Here is a 24,437-nt window from a genome sequence, read left to right as displayed (position 1 = left end):
AAATGCCATTTGTAGACACTTATGTCTGTGGCCTAGATTTTTTAACACATTCCATGCCAGAGTTTAATATCATAATGTACTCACCAGTGCCAGCGATTTATTGTTGTTTTTTTTATTTTTTTCACGTCGCCACAGACAAAGCTAAATCCGTTAAAATCGCGCGTTCAACTGTTTGTAAACACACAGGGGATCTGTGTGAAACGGCCAGCGAAAACCGCGTCGAAATCCGATCCGCCATCTTGAAGCTACAGCGGTTTCATCTAAACAGCGATCAGCGATGAGAAAAGCAACAACCGAGATAATTGACTTTTAGTTTCCGGTTTAGAGTGGAAGCGGATGGGATCTGGAATTTCCGGATCCCGGATAATTCCGTTTCCGGTGGTGCTACAATGAAATGTGTCGTACCGAACGAGGCCTACAATGAAAAGTCAACCTGTGAGGCACGGGGTTGACTTTGACTGGCACGCTGTGCAATTAAGTAGGTTCGCGTAGATCTACGCGACTGGCACTCAATGTGTTAAGGAGTCGTCGTTATTCCCTGCTCAGTTCACGTTTGCGGAAATATACAGTGGATAAAATACATTAGTTAATGGAAGAACTTTGTATGTATGTGTATGTGTGTGTGAGAGAGAGAGAGAAAGAGAGCCACCGAGTGCATTTTATTTGTTAATTCCTACACATAGGGACCCATTTCAGAACCCCTCACCCCCATTGCCTGCCCATGTCTCCCCAAGTCTACACACAATCTATTATTCAGCAGTTGTGCACAAACAAGTTGAGAACTCGCAGGGAACAGAGCTGCAGGGGAAGGAAACTGTAGGAAAAGGAGCAAAATCAACGCCCCTCGGCTCAGAGAGAACGTCTGTCAGGCAGCACATTTGTTTGTGCTTTAGACTCCTATGCAGGGTGCTAACGCCAGAAAAATGGACAGCAAAGAAATGCTAATGGCAGCTGTCCACCCCGTGTTCAAGTCCCGAGTTTAACCCTTTAAGACCTGAAACGCATCTGTGTCATTTTTTTATTTGAGCTAAACAGCATTATTTTACACTTTGGCTATTTTTGAAAAATTGTGAAAATGTGTGCAAATCTTTGAATATATATTCTTTTAAAGCAAACATTTGTAAAAAAAAATATATGATCACACTGGTAGTCCAAATCAGATTTCCGTGAATCAGACCACCATCAGGTGGTTTGAAATGCGGTTGAAATCCGATTTCTAATGCCGTCTTTCAGTCTGAAGCCTGATTATACTTTGTTGTACGATGGTGTATAATCACGACACCCTCGTGTTGTTACATAATAACCACAGCACCCAATGCAGATCGATGATATCAGAACACACAACCATCACTTGAGAAGCAAATCGGATTTGCCCGCAGTCTGAACAAAGCCTTACAAATGTATCCTCAGCCTTCATACCATCATCCGGTGTTTGCTTCGTAGGCCTCCAGATGGTTGAGGTTGCGACTGTAGAATGCAGTCCATGCACATGGATTGCACGGTGAAACACAATGCACGAGTAAACGGTCAAACTCATGCCACGCGGCCTCCAGTCTAAACCGTGGACGGTTTGATAATTCCAAATGCCTTTCCACCCCTGATTTTATAATGGCAAACCTGAAGATAATCGGCGAATTAGTCATCCCTAATATCATCGCATCTGCCTTTCAAAATGTCATCCCTGGCTGTGCTCCGTGACTGGGCAGATAGGTTATCAATCATTCTCCCTGAGATATCTCTAATGATGGCATTTAATGACACTGGTTCCTGAGCACAGGGGCCACTGGATCTGATGCACAAACTCCCTAGAAAAAGATGTGGAACCTAACTGTGCCATTATTGCGGGACAGCAGCGGATGATGGTAATTTGTTTCCTCAATGAGTTTCTAATGTGTTTTGGCTCTCGCTCTTCCTTACAGTACGGGGACTACGATCCCAACCTTCACAAGCCTGGATTCTTGGCTCAAGAGGAGCTGCTGCCCAAGAGGGTGAGTGTGGCATGTTATTTTTTTATCATCCCTCTGCCACAGGCTACGTGTCATAATTCTGGGCTGGCCCGGGAATGCCTCACTCGTAGCACAACAGTGAAGATGTTTATTATAAAGAAATATATATTATATATAATTATCTTTATTCCTGGATGCCAACATTTGGTAAGGTTTAACCCTTTTTAAGACCGGGAGAAGCATTTGTGTCATTTTTGGATTATTTTACACTTTGGCTATTCAAAAATAGCAGATATACAAGCTCGTAGCGCGGCACCGAGTGCCGCGCTACGAGCTTGTAGATCTGCTATTTTTGAAAAATCGTGAAAATGTGTGCAAATCTTTGAATATTATATTCTTTTAAAGTGAACATTTTAACTCAAAGCTTTGCTTCTGGGGGTCCCTGGAACAAAATATTTTGAGATGGGGGTCGGCGGCCAAATACATATACTTTTAGGGGTCCTTGGCATGAAAAAGTTTGAGCACCGCTGATATAGAAACATACGTTTTTTCAGAATACTGTTGGGATTTAGAAGACATTTGTACAATCGGCTTCAGCTCTCAATGGGTTAAGAAGGACTGTATTCATAGTCAGAATATGTGTGTGTATTTTTCATGTGCGTGTGTGTGTTGACTTCTTCATTTCAGGTGATTAACTTGTACCAGATGACTGCAGAGATGTGGGAGGAGAGGATCACTGCATGCTACGCCGAGCACAGGGGACGAAGCAGGTACCATGGGTTATTCTAGTTAAACTAAAACGAATGAAATAAGCATTCATTTATTTGAGTCCAGAGCCTGCACTTGTCAGAGAGGTGGACAAAGAATCACAAAGATGTAGTTTCAGGGGAAATAGAGAGTGGTTGAGTTGTGCACAAAGCCTTGACAGAGGAAACTCTACACACAGCATAACAAATGACATCCGATGTTAGAATTGTTTTCATCATCTTCCGTCCTTGTTGTGTTGTTGACGTTTCGGGCTGTTGTTGTGTGACACTTCTCCACTATCCCGGGTAATCTTATCTGACTGACAGAAACATGATCCTAGTGTTTTCCTCAGCCTGAGACTGGTGCATTTGCACTGCTTTACAGCAGAGTTATTATTAGTTTTTGACAACAGGAATGCCTTGATTTATAGAATCTGAAAAGGTTAGTCTGAAAGAATGCATGACATGGTTAGTTAGTTATGCATTGTTCATATTTTTGTATTTATTTAAGTTTCAGTTAACACAATTTTTTTTTGTTTTAGGTAACTATAATAACACTGCTTTCCAAATCATCAACGATGCAGAGCATTTCAAACTACTCCTGATGCCCCTTTAGGGTCAAAAGTGCTCACTGTCCCACCTTGTTAATGGCCCGTTAACGCAGCGTAATGCTCCGGTGTCTCTTTAACATCGGAATGATTTCTAGCCATCAAGTTTTCTGCCATCAAAATTATGCTAATGTTGTGCCGTTTTTTTTCCTGGGACGACCCTAAAATATACGACTCGCTAACAGCTCTGGCAGCCAGGCTGCTGCGAGAGGGAGGGGGAATGGAGGATTTTGTGCATCAGTTCTCACTGTTGCGGCGTTAAGGGTGTTCGAGGCTGCAGAATTAGTCTTATCTCCCATAGTGCATGACCCCTAAGGCTTGTTAGGAGAATTATGGTTGTGTCTGTGGGTTTTTGTCTCTGTGTGTGCGTGCGTGTGTGCGTGCGTGTGTGTGTGTGCGTGTGTGTGTGAGAGAAACTCATAACTAATATTTTTGCCCCCCCTGGTGCAGTGGCGCTTTTATACATCACACAACATGACAGATGTCACACTCGGTGTGAAGTATGGTGTGATGCCTTCCCTCCCCTCCCTTCCCTTCTCCTCTCCTCGCTCCACTCAACTCCTCTCCTCTCCACTCTCCTGTCTGCCCGTCTTTGCTTCTCCCCCCCCCCCCCCTCACCTTGTCACCCCACCACCCCCCTTTTGCACCCCATCACCCATCTCTCTTTCATTCTTGTCTTTGAACCAGGGATGAAGCCGAGATGGAGTACTTAAAAATAGCCCAGGACCTGGACATGTATGGTGTCAATTACTTTTTCATCAGGGTAAGCTGCAAGGGTTCTCCTCTGTTATCTGTGCACGCTAAGCCCATACGACAGAGAGCAGGGCATGTTCATGCTCTGTAGCGTAATGGAGATGAAGTGCTGGAATGGTAATCCGGGCTGTGTTTCCGTTCCAAAGTTCACCCCCCGGATGATTGCTTAACCCGTTAAAAATGGGAACGCATCTCTGTCATTTTAGATGTCTTTGGCTATTCAAAAATAGCAGATATACAAGCTCATAACGCGGCACCGAGCTTGTAGATCTGCTATTTTTTGAAAAATCGTACTTCTGGAAGTCCCTGGAAGATTTGTTCAAATGTTCGCTTAAAAAAAATATTATATATATTCAAAGATTTGCAAAAAAATCCATGATTTTGCAAAAATGTCCATGATTTTGCAAAAATAGCAGCGCTATGAGCTTGTATATCTGCTATTTTTGAATAGCCAAACTATAAAATAATCGTTAAAGTGGTTCAAATCTAAAATGTCAGACGCTTTTCCAGGTCTTAATGGGTTAATAGAATTCATAACATGATTTGGATCGCCAACATTCACAGAGGCACCTTTCGGGCGTGATTTTAGGGAATTATTGAACATCATCCCTCTGTCCCAGTGAGTCACCACCTTGCGTTTTAGAAGAAAAACAAACAAAAAAGATGACTCGTGGAAAACGGCAAGTCACTCTCTATATATAAAAGGCGAGTCTGTTTCAGAAGCCGAGTTTGGACATTATTAATCTCGGGCGTGCGAGCGTCTGTGTTTTCCCCCTCACACAGCTGGTCGGCCTCAGCCTAATTCAGACTAATGAAGGCTGGTGGCTGGCTGGCTGGCGGCGGCACCTTCGTGTCGTGTTCATATGAAGTGTAAATGAGTGTGGTCTCACTCGGCAGGCAGTGGGGGGGGGGGGGAAGACTCCCGTCTCTAGATAACCACTTAAAACCTGGCATCCATATTTTGGGCATTTCTTTTCTTCTCAGAAATTTCAAAAAAATTGTCGCATTTCGTTGTGAGCTTATCAGTGGTATAAAGTAACAAAGTACATGTACTCAAGTACTGTACTTAAAGTTGTACAATGCAGAATCACAAATAACGATTTTTAGCAACCTCTGCTGGTCACTACCGTCACTGCATACAATTTCCGTAGTCCTCGATTACCCAGAATTCCATTCGTTTTCACCGGAAGCCGGAAGCGTTTCAAAAAGCGATCTTTTAATTGTTTTATACTATCTACGGATCGTTTCTCTTAGCCAGTGGAGCATTAGTTACCATGAGCTGTGCTTTCTTTTTCTGTTCTTTTTCGATCTTCCAATCCTACATTCTCTTAAAATCAGCGTGAGGTTCCTTTTTGTTATTAGCGCGGTAGTTCCTGGCCAAACAGGAAACCGTTGCGGTAGTTCCTGGTTCATGACGTCGGCCAGGACGTCGGCCACGACGTCATGACGTTGGCCAGGAACGTCATTTTCCCGGGAAAGTCCACGTCCACGTTCAATAGAAAATATATAAATAAAAGGCTTCCGGGGGTGAAATTCATGGAGTGGGTGTTGTGAAACTTTTGCCACTCACAAAAGATATACAATTTAACTTTAGTTTTGTTGAAAACGTTACCTAGTATGCCTTTAAGTACACTTTGTTTTTACTTTACTGGAGTACCATTGTCTGTACTTTTTACTTCTACTCCACTACATCTCAGAGGCAAATATTGTACTTTTTACTCCACTACAATTATTTGAAAACTTTAGTTACTAGTTGTTTTGTAGGTTTTGATTATTATTACAAAACAACATACATTAATCACTTCAGCCCTATATATCCTTTGGCTATTTGAAAATAGCCGATCTACAAGCTCACAACGCGTCGCAGTGAGCTTGTAGATCTGCTATTTTCAAAAGCTTTTTATACATTTTATGCATTTGAAAACTTGTGAAATGGGGCATTCTGCATAAGGAGTACTTTTACTTTTGGTACTTTAAGTATATTTAGATTTCTTTCCTACTTTTACTCAAGTAAATTTTGCATACAATACTTTTACTTGTAACAGAGTAATTCTATATTGCAGTATTGATCATTTTACTTAAGTAAAAAAATGTAGTACTTCTTCCACCACTGGAGCTTATAGATTTGCAATTTATTGTCGTATGACAAAGTATATAGGGCTTGAGTGGTTAACCGGGGTCTAGTCATGATGCTCTGTTTTTTATTGTGCCTATTCTGTTAACGGTGGTTGTTGTTGTTTTAGAACAAAAAGGGAACCGACCTCCTCCTGGGCGTGGACGCCCTGGGCCTCCACATCTATGAGCCCGACAATAAGCTGACACCCAAGTGCTCCTTCCCCTGGAACGAGATCCGCAACATCTCCTACAGCGACAAGGAGGTGAGTGATCAAGGATCTGGAGGTTATACAGCGTGACATGAAGGATTTTAGTGTGGATCTAGCACAATGTGAAAGAGGTCTTTTTTTATATGGTGTGTCTTGTCTGTCTGTCTATACAGCAAACAGTGAGGTCACAGGTCAGAGCATGCATGATGGTGACTTCTGGTGATGGAGATGTTTTGACAAATTCCGCCCAAAAGTCATAAGTGTGTGTGTGTGTGTGTGTGTGTGTGTGTGTGTGTGCGTGCGCGTGTTTGTCTGTCTTTTTTCACATAATTATGTTTTGTACTTTTTTTAAATATTAGGATTACATTGCATAATGGGAGTCAATGGAGCTCAGATTGGCCTGAAAATGTGCCAAAATTTGCTCTCATACACAATCCACATTGGAAGCCTCGCCCTTCTCATGTGATATTCAGTTTTGTTTGTTTTAATTTTAATGCGTATTTGCTATTTGTGAGCAAACTTTTGACATGATGGTTCATTCTTCTTGTCTCCTTAACCTTTTTAGTTTGCCATCAAACCTCTGGACAAGAAAACCAATGTTTTCAAGTTCAACTCATCGCGGCTGAGGGTCAACAAGTTGGTGAGTCCAATGCTATGATAAAGCTTCCGTTGTTGTAATGTTTTGTTTGTTTAACCCATTAAGACCTGAGGCGGATTCTACAAATGCCTTCTAAATCCTAACAGTTTTCTGAAAAACTTATGTTGTTTTAAAAATACATAAAATAGCAGCTCTATAAGCTTGTGAGCTTGGAGATTGGCTATTTTTGTATATCATCATACAATGAAGTATACAGTAAAGATGATAAGTGGTTAAGTAACACGTACTGGTCAGAGAGCCGTAGTCACAACTCTTACTCACAGCAAGGGATCCTAATTACGAGACCTCGTTCTTACAGTTTGGTATTCTTGTCTGTATCGTTCAGATCCTGCAGCTGTGTATAGGGAACCACGACCTGTTCATGCGGCGACGGCGTGTAGACTGTCTCGAGGTGCAGCAGATGAAAACCCAGGCCCGCGAGGAGAGAGCCAGGAAACAGGTACTGATACTGAGCAGTGTTGCCATGTCCGCTTGTTATAAGCGACTTTGGGATTGTTTTTCTTTAAAGTTGCTTATAAATATTGGTGTTTGCGGTTGGGTTGCGGTTTTTGGGCTTGTTTCTTAACACATTGACCGCCAGAGGTTAATCTCATAATGTACTCACCAGTGCCAACGTTTTATTGTTGTTTTTTGTTTTTTTCACGTCGCCATAGATCTTGTTAAAATCCTTAAGATTGAGCTGTACACGGTCTGTTTACATCGGCGACATCTCCCTGCGTGTACCAGTCCAAACCACGTGTCAAACGGAGCCGCCATGTTTGAGTTCTGACCGTTTAAGTTAACATGGGAAATGCGAGGATGAAAAACTACATTTTTACAGGGGCTTTTACAGGGCTTTTTGTGTACGACTTAGAATGAAGGCAGACGGGAAACAAAAAACGGGATCGCACTTCCGGTCGACATCGGGTGGTGTTACACTGAAAATGGTCCCCCTAGAAAATTGAAAAAAAAAAAAAATTCGAAAAAAAGGAAAAAGCACCACAGCCCGTAGGCTACGGGATCGGCGCTTAACCGTTGGATTTAACGGCCCGTAGAACTACGGGCCCGGCGGTCAATGTGTTAAGTGTTATTGCTTATTTAGGCTTGCTTTCACATTTTTTTTATTATTATTTAGACCAGTGGTTCTCAAATACTTTACTGTCATGGCCCCCCAAATTAATATGTATTTGTCTCCCTAACCTCCCACCCGAAAATGTTTTGTGCCAGGGACCCCCGTACTAGATTTCTAGAATTTTAGAACGTATCAAAAACATTCCAATTTTCCACATTTTATTTGATATTTTTCAAGATTTTTTTTAAATAGCAGATCTACAAGCTCACAACACGTTGCGAGCTTGTAGATCAGCTATTTTCAAATAGCCAATGCATAGGTTTAAAGTGCTCATGTGGCCTAATAGTCGCTTCTTTTTGGGCTTGTCTTCATAGACCTGGTTGCTCATTTCTCTCGCAAAATCTGGCAACACTGACACCGAGGGGAGGCGTTGCTGAATTAATAATATGTCACATTCTGTCCCCCGAGATGCGTCTCCGAGCGTGTTGACATGCACGGTAATAATTTGATCATACGCCAATTAAGGCAATACACAGCTTTATGGAAACGATGTAATGATCAATCATACTTCGATTAATAAACTATTATGTAAACACCGCGCCCCCCAATCTTAATCAGAGCACGGTCTTTGTCACGGTAAGCATAACCTGATTAACACAGACCAATTTATGCACAATCCTTCCATTCCATTTATTTAGGGACATCAGATTTATTCCAGGCTATTAAATGTGTGCGTGTGTAAAAACCTCACTGGATATAGGAAATAAAATAACTGAGAAATCTGACTGCTAATCCAAACCATGCTAAACGGGTTATCAGACTAGTTGCATTACCCCAACATAGTATACACCTCCTTAAACTGACTCATTACCATAATAGGCCCATTCCTTTTTGATTGTTGTCCCATTTCTCTTTTGAAGTCTACGGTACTTTCTCTACCGTTCAAATGCTGCTATACTTTGTTTGCTAGAGCTTTGCCGGCGGGTCTCTTAACTCATTCACTGCCACAATTATTGCTGGCCGCGTTTGCCCATTGCCAGAGATTTTTCATTGAAAAAAAAAAAGTACTCAGGAGCCGAGATACAGAATTTTTAAGTTTTAAGTTAACAAGGAAGTGGATGGGAGTCTAGATCTTCGAAAAATCATATCTCCTTGGTCTTTGGGTCAAATTTGAAAAAAAAAAAAAAAAAAAAGTTTTTACATCAGTGGCAGTATTGGTAAACGGGAATAATTACGTCAGTGGCAGTGAATGAGTTAACTCATTGAGTGCCATTAACACATCCACTGCCAAGGGCTAATCTCATAATGTACTCACCAGTGCCAAGGTGTTTTTGTTGTTTTTTTGTTTTTTTCATGTCGCCATAGATCTTGTTAAAATCCTTAAGATTGAGCGCTACACGGTCTGTTTACATCCGCGAGATCTCCCTGTATCTCCCAGTGAAAACCACGTGTCAAACGGGGCATCCATGTTTGAGTTAGAGCGGATTACGTTAAACAGTGAAATGCGAGGAGAAAAAACTACAGGAAGAGAATTGAGTTTCAGTTTCGTCTGTAGAACGAGGGCGGGCGTGATCGTGAAAACCGGATCCCAAATAATTCTATTTCCTGTCATCAAACCGGAAACGGAAGTGGATCAAAAAAATTCCGAAAGTGCACCCGGACCGCGCATGCGCGAAAAGACCGTAGCCCGTAGGGCTACGGTCTCGGCGCTTAACAGTTGGATTTAACGGCCCGTAGGACTACGGTCTTGGCGGTTAATGTGTTAACGTGTTTCACGTGTTTTACCGCTATGGTGCAACGTGCCATTAACACATTGACCGCCGGGCCCGTAGTTCTACGGGCCGTTAAATCCAACGGTTAACACATTGACCGCCGGGCCCGTAGTTCTACGGGCCGTTAAATCCAACGGTTAAGCGCCGATCCCGTAGCCTACGGGCTGTGGTGCTTTTTCCTTTTTTTCGATTTTTTTTTTTTTTCAATTTTCTAGGGGGACCATTTTCAGTGTAACACCACCCGATGTCGACCGGAAGTGCGATCCCGTTTTTTGTTTCCCGTCGGCCTCCATTCTAAGTCGTACACAAAAAGCCCTGTAAACCTATGTAGTTTTTCATCCTCGCATTTCCCATGTTAACATAAACGGTCAGAACTCAAACATGGCGGCTCCGTTTGACACGCGGTCTCGACGAGTAGACACAAGGACATGTGCACGTTGTTTACAAACAGTGGATCGGGCAATCTAAAGGATTTTAACGGGGCCTATGGCGACCTGAAAAAAACAAAAAACAACAATAAAACCTTGGCACTGGTGAGTACATTATGAGATTAGCCCTTGGCGGTGGATGTGTTAACACATTGACAGCCAGAGGTTAATCTCATAATGTACTCACCAGTGCCAACGTTTTATTGTTGTTTTTTGTTTTTTTCACGTCGCCATAGACCTCGTTAAAATCCTTAACACATTGACTGCCAGAATAATTTCATAATTTTTTTGCCAGTGCCAGAGTTTTTCATTGGAAAAAAAAGTCACTCAGGAGGCGAAATACAGCATTTTTAAGTTTTAAGTTAACAAGGAAGTGGATAGGAGTCTAGATCTTCAACTAATCATATCTCCTTGGTCTTTGGGTGAATTTATTATTATTATTTTTTTCACTTCACGTAGATCTACGCGATTGGCACGTGGCGGCTTTATAGCGGTTCGCGTAGATCTACGTGATTGGCAGTCAATGTGTTAAGATTGATCTGTGCACTGTTTGTAAACATCGCGGACATCTCCCTGCGTCTACCAGTCCAAACCATGTGTCAAACGGGGCATCCATGTTTGAGTTAGAACGGTTTATGTTAAACAGTGATCAGCGAGGAGAAAAACTACAATCGAAGAAAATGGCGTTTCAGTGTGCGCTTTAGAATGGGAGCCGGCGTGATCGTCAAAACCGGATCCCAAATAATTCTGTTTCCGGTGGTGTTACAATGAAATGTGCCGTACTAGAAAATTGAAAAAAGTTTTTTTTTTCGGAAAAAAAGGAAAAAGCACCACAGCCCGTAGGCTACGGGATCGGCGCTTTACCGTTGGATTTAACGGCCCGTAGAACTACGGGCCCGGCGGTCAATGTGTTAACGTGTTTCACGTGTTTTTGAAAAAAATAGAAAAAAACAAACAAAAAAAAAAGAACCCAAGATATCATTATCTGAAGATTTGCAGCTCCATCCACTCCTTGTTTAACTTATAACTGAAAAAGGCTGTGTCTCGCTTCCTAAGCACTTTTTTTTTACTTTTATTTTAAAATTAAAAATTGCTGGCCGTTTAGAGAACATATTTTTTTATTGCATTGGCACTGAGAGAGTTAAGACCTGAAGCCGATTCTACAAATGTCTTCTAAATCCCAACAGTTTTCAAAATCATACTGGCCAGAAATAGCCAGAAATAATTCTGGCACTCAGTGAGTTAATTAAGATGACTCTAATGTCGGTCAGTCGGTTCGGTCGGTGCCATAGGATTTGCTGTGTACTATGATAATGCACCCCAGCAGAGAATGAACCCCATTGATTTTGGTGACCCTATGGTCTTTCCTATGGTGCCTTCTTCTTTTGAATAAAACGTATATAGTATATATATTCCCTCCATTTTTAACCCCTAGTGACATTTGGATGGCATTGCAAGCTACAAGCATTGGGATGGCAATGTTGGTCAAAACAAACCACTTTGGTCCCTTTTTGGGTTAAGGAGCAGCACAGAGGCTGCTAGTGGGGCTTTTAGACTTTAAGCCATGTTCCTCTCGGTCTTCCGTCTTTGCCTCTTTCAAACTCACTCTCTCTCTCTCTCTCTCTCCCTCTCTCTCTCTTTGCGTGTCAGGTGGAGAGGCAGCGTCTGGAGCGGGAGAAACGTATGCGGGAGGACGCGGAGAGGGCCAGGGACGACCTGCAGAGGAGGCTCGTTCAGCTGCAGGACGAGGCCCACATGGCCAACGAGGCTCTGGTGAGACTCCCGTTCTCTGTCCCCTGCAGTCTCCATCGTTCTATCCCATCAAAACGCCCACACACACACACACACCCCCACACACACACACACACACACACACACACACACACACACACACACACACACACACACACAGTGGTGGAAAAGTACTCAGATATTTTACTTACTAAGTAAAAGTATCAATACTGCAATATAGAAATACTCCGTTACAAGTGAAAGTCCGGAATTCAAAATTTACTTGAGTAAAAGTACAAAAGTATTGGTATCAAAATGTACTTAAAGTACCAAAAGTAAAAGTACTAAAATGTTTGAAAATAGCAGATCGGCTATTTTCAAATAGTCTAGGTATAAAATAGGGCTAAAGTGGTTAATCTATGTTTTATAACGTAATAATCTAAATCTGCAAAGTAACTGGTAACTAAAGTTTTCAGATAATTGTAGTGGAGTAAAAGTACAAGTAAAAGTAGAAGTAAAAGTATTGAAAATTGGAAATACTCCAGTAAAGTAAAAGTACCTGCAAATTGTACAGGACTTGAGTAAATGTACTTAGTTATTTTACACCACTGCGCACACACACACACACACACACACACAACACACACACACACACACACTCACCACCATCACTCTTCTTATCTCCTGCTCCGTCCTCCGTGTTGTTGGTAGCTGCGTTCGGAGCAGACGGCGGACCTGCTGGCGGAGAAGGCCCAGATCGCGGAGGAGGAGGCCAAGCTGCTCTCCCAGAAGGCGTCCGAGGCCGAGGCGGAGATGCAGCGCATCAAGGTGACGGCCATCCGCGGCCAGGAGGAGCGGAGGCTCATGGAGCAGAAGATGCTGGAGGCCGAGATGCTGGCCCTCAAAATGGCTGAAGAGTCGGAGAGGAGGTGTGTGTGTGTGTGTGTGTGTGTGTGTGTGGTAGTAAAGCCTGATTTATTCTTGGTTGCGGCACTGGCGTCGTGCACCCAAATTAGCCGATCTACAAGCTCACAACGTGTCGTAGATTGGTTAGTTTTAGTGCAAAGCACGGTGCGCAAGGAAGTATAAATCAGACATAAATTGGACGCCTGCATGTGGGAGTGCATTTGTTTTTAGCTTTTATTCACGTGCGCAGGCATGCACGTGCACGCACCATTTGCAGAGTTTTAGATAGTTTTAGTTTTATTCCTGAATCGTACTTAAACTTTCCCAAGTTTCCGTTTTTTTCTTCCTTTTTTTCTCCCCCTTCCATTTGAAATGCTAATTCCTCTGATCCGAGTCAAGTGTCTCACGGGATCATCAAAACTGATATTTCCACAATATAACTGCCGGGGTTTGGCTCGTGTGCCTTGAAAAGTAGCTCGATGCCACCAGAATGAAGCGTTTAACTTGTTCGTTAAAGCTGCAATCCATTATTTTGAGTGAATACATTTTTTTATCTGTAACCTATCTGTATTATAGATTATGTTAGTCCTGGGGATTTGTTTCCATTCTGGTCCTAACAGTTGTGTTAGTTATGTTGTATTAACATAATCTACAATACAGATTGTGGTAATGCCATGAAGCTGAAAGCGTAGTATCTCACCCTGCCCAAACGGGCCTTCCGTCTTAGCTCAGCAGTAGAAATGTCTGCACTCGCGTGGGAGTTTGCTGTGCAAATAAACCCTTGACGCCTCACAGATTTGTTCTGCAGCGAACCAAGCCGATACGCGTGATCTCCTTTTAAATGGTCCGATTATAGCGAGGGAGATTCTAATGACTGGTCCCATATCATTCCATTTCGGTCTTTTGTCTGAGCACTGCACTTGAGGTGCGGGTAATCATGCATGTTCACACACACACGCACACGCACACGCACATGCACACAAAATAAAATGAGAGAGAAGCTTTTGTTCAGTAGCTCCTGCTAGTTCATTGTGCTAGTTAATTATTTGCAGGAACACTGATTAACAACGCGTACCTGAGTCAAATACAATTACTCGATGCTGAAGCCTAAGCACATTCGAAACCGATTCTGCAATTTATCTGTGTAATGCAGTTTAATTGCTACGAATGCTATACTGTGCAACATAAGCACCTAACCACTGACCCAATCACCTTTGCCTTTCTATTTTAAAGCTGATCAGAGGGTCAATATGATGGTGATCATCGATCATCGCAAACTTAGCTTTTAGTTCCCTTTTATATCACTGCAATGTATAAAATATCACTGAGACCATCACTTCACAACCTCTGCTATGCCATTTACACATTTCAAACGAGCACCATTAACCACTCACCCGACAAACGTAATTCCTGTACATTTTTCTGGAGCACTGGAGTATTTTGAACCCGGAGCACTCCACAGGCAAATCACTGCGTTCCACTCGAACCCCCGCGAGGCACGTAGCGCCCACCACGCCGGTGACGAAGCTCCCAAAATATTTTCAGAAACACAAAACACGTATCGAGTAGTGACCCACCGACCGCCACCCTTTTAGCATGCGATGTCGGGGTGTAAGAGTTAATCGAACCTACCCCTTCGATTATATAATTAAATCGAGTATAAAAATAATTGGTAATTGATGCATTTATAAAAGATGAATATTTTTGGGTGTGTCATTATAGGCAAAAAGTTCAATTCAAATCTAGTGAAAATAGCCGATCTACCTTTGTGACCTTGTAGATCTGATATTTTAAGTGTTTTGATTATTTTAACCCATTAACACATTGCGTGCCAATCGCGTAGTTCTACGCGAACCTAAAAAATTGCACAGGGTGCCAGTTGCGTAGATCTACGCGAAGTGATATATATATTTTTTTTTCTCGTAGTGACACATTTCATTGTAGGCCTCCCTCGCAGTGACACATTTCATTGTAGCACACCGGAAACGGAAATGAATGTCAATCGAAGATTTTCGTTCCCATCCGCCGCCGCTCTAAAGCTTCCGCTAATCCGCCATTATCTCGGTGTTGTTTTTCTCCGCGCTGAACGCTGTTTAATAGAAACTGCGACGACTGCAAAATGGAATGTCGCCGATTGAAAATTTCTTCTCTGGGCCACTCACACAGCTACCCTGTGTGTCTACAAACAGTTTAACGCGCAATCATAAGGTATTTAGCGAGGTCTGTGGCGAAGTGAAAAAAACAAAAAAACTACAATAAATCGCTGCCACTGGTGAGTACATTATGATATTAAACTCTGGCATGGAATGTGTTAAGACCTGAAGCCGATTCTACAAATGTCTTCTCAGGGATTGACACTAACGCCTGCCCGACTGCCCGGGGCAGGTAAATAAAACTTGCGGGCAGGTGGAGTTAGCTTTCAGCCTGCCCTACAGGGCAAGTGCGCGCTTGAGTGGCAGTGGGGACGCAACCATCTTTTGTTCACTATAAACACAACATGAGATATCTGTCTAAAAACACATGAACGTGGCCAGAGCACTCTGCCCCCCGCCCTCTTGTCTTCCCTCTCTGTCCTTCCCTCCCACGCACACACACTTTGTGTAACACACACACACACACACACACACACACACACACTTTACGTGCAGTGGCTCTTATGAGTAGAGCCAAACCGCAACATCGGCCATTATTTCACCGATGTGGCCCGATGTTTTTTTTTTTATCATCATTCATTTCCCCTACACTTGTCTTTTAGAACGTTGGAACTGCCATTCTACTAGAACTAACCAGTAGAGGTATAACACAAGTGAACTGCTTAGCAGCCATCTCATGGATTGTCAATGCCAGCGCATCTGTGCATATCAAACGGTAGGCTAAACAACCCGACGTTTTATCAACTGCCGCATATAGATTAATAAATGTGACGAAATACAGTCAAATCCCAAACTTATGAGAGATCCAGCCAGCAATAGAAATTAATTACTGGAAACAACTTAAAAGTTTATGCTATCATTCAAGTAAGAAAGAAGCTGTGCCCTCACCGCTCTGACGGACAAGAAATAAATATAATCCTTTAAAAACAGCCATGTTCTGTTCCTTTTTTAAACGATAATCCAAAGAGGAAGGTTTCAACAGCCAGAATCATGACAGTTTGACATTGTTTGAGCAGTTTTTGGTGTGCAAAACTAGTCGCAAGCTCACTCATTAAGTTAATTGTGTGCAGCTGCTGTGCTTGGTGCGCAGATCCCCGCCAGGCCAGGTTGTCTAACCAGGCCTGTGAAATTCATAGGCAGCCAATTGTAATGAAATCTGCTAAAACTGACTGATATACTGATACAGAACCATATATAGGCTATATAACGTTGCTCTCAGGTGGAAACCTTGTATATCCTTAAAAAAAAGAACAAAAATTAAAATAGTGACAAATAGCTGATCTACAAGCTCACAATGCATTGTATCTCGACACGTTGGGAGCTTGTAGATCTGCTATTTTACTCTTATAGTGTGACACTCTTGAATGATGAAGTAGGGCATTTATGAACAAACATATTTTTCCATATTACAAAACCATTGAAATATGGAAATACAAGGTTCCTGCCCGACAACGACAATATATGATTTCATCATTTGCATTTATCCATCAAAACATTATTTATGTTTATTTGTATGGACTTCAAAATGGTCTGTGGAATGTAAAATAAGAGCACTGTTGGCCTATAATGTGCTGTTTTCACTGTTGCTACACTTAAAAATATAAAATAACAAGTGTTAACCCATAGTCATATTCATAGCTATTTAGATACTTGGCATAAATATTGAGGTATGACATTTTTTATCGTGCAGCCCCATAATTCACAAGTAGAAAGTAAAAAATTTGTTAAATTGAACGGTAATTCTAATTTTACCATCATTTTATAAAGGACGATTTACTTTTCGGGCAAGTGGGCAAGACCTGTGGGCAAGTAGAACATGACCTGCACTTGCCCGACGGGCAAGTGCCTCTCAGACCTTAGTGTCAACCCCTGCTTCTAAATCCCAACAGTTTTCTGAAAAAAAACGTATGTTTCTATATCAGTGGTGCTCAAACTTTTTCATCTCAAGGACCCCCAAAATTATTTGTATTTGGCCGCCGACCACCATCTCAAAATATTTTGTTCCAGGGACCCCCAGAAGCAAAGATTTGAGTAAAATAGTTTTGCTTTAAAACGATATATATTAAAAGATTTGCACACATTTTCACGATTTTTCTTAAAAATAGCAGATCTACAAGCTCATAGCGCGGCACTCGGTGCCGCGCTATGAGCTTGTAGATCTGCTATTTTGAAATAGCCAAAGTGTAAAATAATGCATTTTTTTTAGCTCAAATCAACAAAGTGACACAGATGCGTTCCAGGTCTTAAAGGGTTAAATATTTTGATTATTTTAAGAGCATAATCGATAGTTACAGCCCTATAATGTGATGTGAATGCATTGCCAGCAGCCACACAGTCACAGGCGATTGCCTGCTCGGCCACCTCATTGATCATCCGAGCAGTAACAATGGTGACAGTCCACCCACCGGCAGTATTAGGAGTATTTCTTTTTGCGGATTAGATTTTAGATCAATTCTATCCCTCCTTCCGCGTGCCAATTTTGACCACATGTCTGCTGTGCCTGTCTTTCTGTCCGTCTGTCACCCCCCCCCCCCCCCCCTCTCACAGGGCGAAGGAAGCCGAGCAGTTGAGGCAGGATTTGCAGGAAGCACGCGAGTCCGAGCGCAGGGCTAAGCACAAGCTGCTAGAGATCACCAGCAAGGCTGTCTATGCGGTAAACAGCCTGGGAATTACACACACACACACACACACACACACACACACACATGCATAAATGCAACACAGAGCCGAAAGTACTGTTACAGCAGTGGTTTTCAAAACCAGTGGTCCGGGGGACCACCAGGGGTCCTTGAGGGGAAGTACCAGGCGGTCCCCCCCGGCGAAATGAGTTAACACAGCGTCACAATCATTTTGAACCACTTAGCTTTGGGCTATTAAAAAAATAGCAGATATACAAGCTCATAGTGCGGCACCGGGCCAAATGTATATCAATTTAGGGGTCCTTGGCATGAAAGAGGTTGAAAACCACTGCTGTACAGTATAATATACACACACACACAATCATTTCCCAGTATTCATGCACAGAGGCAGGAAGATGCTTGCATAAAGAACAGGCCCCGCGCAGACAATGTCGGCCTACGCGAACAAGCCGCCTACGTGAAAATCCACATGGGGGCAAAGTACACTTGGACAGAGTGAGAGTCTGTGCACGCACGCATGCAGACAAACACACACACACACGCACACAATTCATGTGGGGAAACGTTGGAACACGTTCTTGTCGCTTTAACCCATTAAAGAACTGGAATGCATCTGTGTCATTTTTTGATTTGAGCTAAAAAAATTGCAGATATACAAGCTCATAGCGCGGCACCGAGTGCCGCGCTACGAGCTTGTAGATCTGCTATTTTTGAAAAATCGTGAAAAATGTGTGCACATCTTTGAATATGTATATTTTTAAAGCCAATTTTTTTTACTCAAATCTTTGCGTCTGGGGGGTCCCTGGAACTAAATATTTTGATGGGGGTCCCCGGCCAAATACATATCATTTTGGGGGTCCTTGACATGATAAAGATTAAGCACCACTGATATAGAAACATAGGTTTTTCAGAATACTGTTGAGATTTAGGAGACATGTAGAATCGGCTTCAGGTCTTAATGGGTTAACCTAGAGAGAGGCTGTGTGTGCACACAAACGCAGATGCCCAATAATCTTGGCCGGTCATCTTCATTTGGCCTCTGGGAAATGGACATATATGGCGACGACGCCATGCATGCCAGACCGTATTTATCTCCCCCCCCCCCCCCCCCCCGACACATCTCCGGCACAGTTGGAATGTATAGATAATGGATTTCCATTTATATTGTATATTAGGTCTACTCCATTTTTTTGCGCGGAGTGGTCCATTCTCTTTCATTCCCCACATCCATGCTTCATTGGGAAAGTGCATTCGAAGATGGCGCAGTGTTATGTGTGTGTGGCATTCACTGTCTTTTCCCATCGACACAATAATCTAGTCTTTTTCTCAATTTTTCTGTAAACCTACATTCTTTTCCCACTGTTTATTTCTCTTCGGTGCAACTTAATTGGAACTAATTGATTTAATCGATATATATATTTTTTATCAATAATCCTTCTGTTAATTCACCATATCTCTGTCTGTTTTATTTGTAAATCTACTCTCTTGGGAGATTGTATGCATAGGTCTCCCTGATTGGCCAACCCAAACCGCCGGCTTCACGGACTGATGGTTACGTTCGCACCGCCAATTTGTTAGTATAAATCCCTGATTGACTAAACCAAAACGTCTGCTTGACCCATTGTCTTGAGCTTCGCGTAACGTTAGTGATCATTGCAGGGCCGGATACAGAAATGTTTAATTGGGGGGGCAATAGGAAATACATATGGGGCGTGGATTCAGCCGGCGAGCGAAGTGCGTCGGCAAATTTTTTTTCTTCCGTTTTTTCCGCCTACTTTGCTTCTTTTGGGCTTGTTTTCCTAGGCTTCTTTCTCTCGCAATATCTGGCAACACTGTCCATGGCAAATCAGGGCAGAGAATTATTTGAATTGTGCAATGATGCATGATGGAATATGATTACTTTAATCATGGTAAGCTCACATTGTGAGCTTGTTGGTCTTCTGTTTTAACCCATTAACACCTTTACCGCCGGGCCCGTAGTTCTACGGGCCGTTAAATCCAACGGTTAAGCGCCGAGCCCGTAGTCCTACGGGCTGCGGTCTTTTCGCGCATGCGCGGTCCGGGTGCACTTTCGGAATTTTTTTGATCCACTTCCGTTTCCGGTTTGATGACAGGAAATAGAATTATTTGGGATCCGGTTTCGACGATCACGCCCGCTCCCATTCTACAGACGAAACTGAAACTCAATTCTCTTCCTGTAGTTTTTTCTCCTCGCATTTCACTGTTTAACGTAATCCGCTCTAACTACAGTCATGGAAGTCCGTTTGACATGCGGTCTTCACTGGGAGATACAGGGAGATCTCGCGGATGTAAACAGACCGTTCACGGCTCAATCTTAAGGATTTTAACAAGATCTATGGCGACATGAAAAAAACAAAAAAACAACAAAAACACCTTGGCACTGGTGAGTACATTATGAGATTAACCTCTGGCGGTGGATGTGTTAAGACCTGAGGCGATTCTTAAAAAGGTTTTCTAAATCCTAACAGTTAACACATTCACTGCCTGAATTATTATTAGATTTCTTGCAGTTTTATGCCAGAGATTTTTCATTGAAAAAAAAAGTACTCAGGAGCCGAGATACAGAATTTTTAAGTTTTAAGTTAACAAGGAAGTGGATAGGAGTCTAGATCTTCGAAAAATCTCGTCAATTGCTACTTTGTCCAGTTGGCCGTCGACGCGTTAGACGCGTTGGACACGCGTTCATTGTTTAATCTCTGATCACGCTATTCTGCAATGTTTCACTCTAGATTTCAGGTTCCACTTACTTCACCCACCACTGCATCCGGTTTTATGACGCAAATTTAGTTTCCGGTTTTCTTTTTTTTTCACGTCATTTTCGGCCAGAATAGGGAAACACACGATTTTTCACACGGTATAAAAAACGAACGGAGACCTCCCCTTCTATAATCTATGGTCTGGGTGACGAACAGTCATCGCCGTCGTGTATCACATCGTAATTTTCGCCGATCAGAGAATCTGAGACCACGTCACATCCGGTTTGACGTATTTGACTGGGTGTGGGGGGGGGGGGGGGGCGAGTGAGTCAGCGAGCTGATCAAGCTGGCTATTTGCTGCTCTCTAGTGGTGGAACGATCGTATGAGTTTGACAATCTATTCACCTGTTTCCTAGGCTTTTCACTTCCTGTGTGTGTTCCACTTCCTGTCGATTTGATCCAATGAAATCCAATGAAACTGGTCAGATGACTAATGATATCCAATGAAATCCGACAGGAAGTGGAAAACACACAGCCTAGGAAACAGGTGAATATGAAAATTAAATAACAAAATAACAAAACAAAAAAACACGAAAATCGCTGACACTTTATGAAAATACTCTGGCAGTCAAAGAGTTAAACGAGTTAACTCGATCTAGGCAATCAATGTGTTAAAGAAAAAAAAATGAATAGCCAAAGAAATCTAAAGTGACACAGATGCGTTCCAGGTCTTAATGAGTTAACAATGTTTGCGTGGCACCAGTGGTTAATCGATATAAAGAAATATTTAAAAACAAATTGATAGCCATCAGTCCGTAGCTTATCTTCCCCTGATCACTTCCTGTCCATCTCTTCTCCCTCCTCCCCTGCTCTCGCTCTGAGCCGCAACCCCCCCCCCCCTCATCTCCCATGGTCCATCTCTCCTGTCACTCTGCATTTCCTCCTCGAATCCTCCCTTATCTCACTTCACTTTTGCCCCCCCCTCCCCTCTCTACTTCACAGCCGCAGCCGTCGCCGGCTGACAGCATGATGCCGCCCGACCTGAGCTTCAGCAGGGAGAACCTGAGCTTTGACTTTAAAGACACCGACATGAAGCGCCTCTCCATGGAGATCGAGAAGGAGAAGTAAGTGAGGCCACCGGGGCGTACCCCTTAACCCATTAACACATTGACTGCCAGAATTATTTCATAATTTTTTAGCCAGTGCCAGAGTTTTTCATTGGAAAAAAAAAAGTACTCAGGAGCCGAAATACAGCATTTTTAAGTTTTAAGTTAACAAGGAAGTGGATAGGAGTCTAGATCTTCAACTAATCATATCTCCTTGGTCTTTGGGTGAAATTGGAAAAAAAAAAAACATTTTTTTTTTTTTTTTTCACTTCACGTAGATCTACGCGATTGGCACGTGGCGGCTTTAAAGCGGTTCGCGTAGATCTACGTGATTGGCATTTTTTTTTTTTTACACTTTGGCTATTCAAAAATAGCAGATATACAAGCTCATAGCGCGGCAACTACGAGCTTGTAGATCTGCTATTTTTGGAAAATCGTGGAAATGTGTGCATATCTTTGAATGTATATATGTATTCTTTTAATATTTTTTAACTAAAATCTTTGCTTCTGGGGGGTCCAATGGAACAAAATGTTTTGAGCTGGGGGTCGGCGACCAAATACATATCATTTTGGGGGTCCTTGACATGAAAAAGTTTGAGAACCACTGATAATATACACGAATCCGCGGAGCGCTGCCCTGTAGGTGGCGCCGCCATTGCTGCGGTGTGAAACTCATTCAGCTGCTGCTGCAGTTCTGTCCGTCTGTTCACGTTACTCTTTACCTGCTTGGCTGTCGGAGCAGCCATAAACTACACGGGTTCATCCCGATTTTCTCCTGTACATCTTTGTTAAATTAGCGTTAGTAAAAGTTAGTAAAAAGCGGGTAAAAGAGTAACGTGAGCAGTCAGTGACTGCAGCTGACTGACACCGCTGCAGCAGCAGCTGATCGAGTCTGACACCGCTGCAATGGCGGCGCCACCTACAGGGCAGCGCTCCGTGGATTCGTGTATAGAAACATACATTTTTCAGAATACAGTTGGGATTTAGAAGGCATTTGTAGAATCGGCTTCAGGCCTTAAAGGGTTAATCGCAGTGGTTCTCAAACGTTTTATGTCAAGGACTCCCAAATTGGCCGTGGACCCCCATCTGAAAAATAGAAATAGCACCAGAGCCCCTCATAAGAGAAGATTTGTGTTAATTAAAACATTTTCAAAATCTTTCAAGATTAGTCAAACCTACAACAAAAATGTCAGATCTACAAGTTCATAACGTGGCAACGTGTTGTGATCTTGTAGATCGGCTATTTTTGAATAGCTGAAGTATAAAATAGGGGTAACATGGTAAAACTGATTGCCGATGCAAATGTGAGGACCCCCTCAAGGACCCCACTTAGAGAACCACCTATGTGTTGTTAAGCCTGAAAATAGCAGATCCACAAGCTCACAATGCGTCGCTATGTGACACATTGTGAGCTTGTAGATCGGCTATTTTTTACAACCTTAACTTGACACTCTTGAAGTAGGGCATGAAATAGGGCACTTCAGACTCAGAAGTCACTATATCAACTTTGATGAGGCAGTATTGCTTTGTTTTAAAAAAATACAAGGTTTTCTTCATTTCCTGAAAAACTTATATTTTGTTTTTTTTCATTTCTATTTACCCCAAGTAGAGTCTTATGTTATGCCATTGTTTTTAAACCCTGTGACACTTTGAGATTTGAAAAATATTATTATTTGGTTGAGCGCATTTACACTTTTACGGCAGGAAGGCTTTGTTAGCGCACGCTTTCTCTTGAGATTTCGGAAGCTGTCAGTGTCAACCTTCCAACATTTGCTGTCACTGCTGTCAGCTGCTGGCTTTCAGGCTTTCCTCTATAGCCCTCGAGCTGCAAAAACAAGTACAGAAAAGGGAAAAAGAAGCTTAGAAGTAACTACATGAACCCTAGTGTCCTTATTCTGGGGGTGACGTGAGGTTTCAAAAATAGCAGCTCTACAAGCTCATCAGGTAGAGATTTGGTAGAGGGGAAAAAGGAGGGGACCAAGTATAGACCCCTGGTAGTCCATGAGCCAGACAAGATTTCATTATCGAAAGAGTGGGCAAAACCATACCTATATTAAATTGTTCATAGGGTCAATACGAGTAAATAAATATATGATAACCTCTCCACAGGAGCAGCTTTTTCATGGTTATCACACATTTTGTTATTTTCCCCATACGTACATGACAGGTGAAAAAATGACAGAATTTTAAAAATAGTTATCATAATGAAACTTCCTGAGTTGATTACTTACATGAAGACAATGATTTATCGTATTACAAGTTTTCTGAAATTGTATATTTAAATATGCAAATTAGGCATTTAGTCCATGAGCCAGAGCCCCAAAATTGAGCCAGATATTGAATATTCCCTCGTTAAAAACCTTTGACTCCAACATCTTAACAAAATGAAATAAGTATGTTGACTCTGGCTTTGTCCAATGTTCCAATGTTGATTCTGGAAAGTTATGCAAATGTGGGCATATTTTCCTAATGCCTACTTTGCATATTTAAATATACAATTTCAGAAAACTTGTAATACGATAAATCATTGTCTTCATGTAAGTACTCAACTTAGGAAGTTTCATTATGATAACTCTTTTTTAAATGTTGTCATTTTTTCACCTGTCATGTACGTATGGGGAAAATAACAAAATGTGTGATAACCATGAAAAAGCTGCTCCTGTGGAAAGGTTATCATATATGTATTTACTCGTATTGACCCTATGAACAATTTAATATAGGTTTGGTTTTGCCCACTCTTTCGATAATCATTGCTCAATTTTGGGGCTCTGGCTCATGGACTATGGGGGACCCCGGTAGCTTACTATGGTCTCATGCCATAATCTTTATTAATCATGGTATTGATGAAGTATTGGTGGTGTTTTTTTTTTTCTCAGTGTATCTCTTAGTTACACAATAT

At 42.2% G+C, this 24,437-nt stretch overlaps 1 protein-coding gene across 1 annotated transcript in view; it reads left to right on the top strand.

The window, feature by feature from the left end:
* The window catches only part of nf2a (NF2, moesin-ezrin-radixin like (MERLIN) tumor suppressor a), a 45,513-nt gene that overhangs the window by 12,364 nt on the left and 8,712 nt on the right, over window positions 1-24,437 (top strand). Inside the window, exons 5-14 of the mRNA XM_080433170.1 lie at window positions 1,920-1,988; window positions 2,634-2,716; window positions 3,988-4,063; window positions 6,297-6,431; window positions 6,943-7,017; window positions 7,361-7,474; window positions 11,937-12,059; window positions 12,729-12,946; window positions 17,624-17,729; window positions 21,435-21,556. Of these exons, the coding sequence (XP_080289296.1) occupies window positions 1,920-1,988; window positions 2,634-2,716; window positions 3,988-4,063; window positions 6,297-6,431; window positions 6,943-7,017; window positions 7,361-7,474; window positions 11,937-12,059; window positions 12,729-12,946; window positions 17,624-17,729; window positions 21,435-21,556 (1,121 nt within the window). The remainder of the gene's footprint in view (window positions 1-1,919; window positions 1,989-2,633; window positions 2,717-3,987; window positions 4,064-6,296; window positions 6,432-6,942; window positions 7,018-7,360; window positions 7,475-11,936; window positions 12,060-12,728; window positions 12,947-17,623; window positions 17,730-21,434; window positions 21,557-24,437) is intronic.

This window comes from Gymnoscopelus braueri (genome assembly GCF_963280865.1).
Source record: "Gymnoscopelus braueri genome assembly, chromosome: 7".
Classification (NCBI taxonomy): domain Eukaryota; kingdom Metazoa; phylum Chordata; class Actinopteri; order Myctophiformes; family Myctophidae; genus Gymnoscopelus; species Gymnoscopelus braueri.
This window is presented reverse-complemented; position numbering and strand designations above follow the sequence as displayed.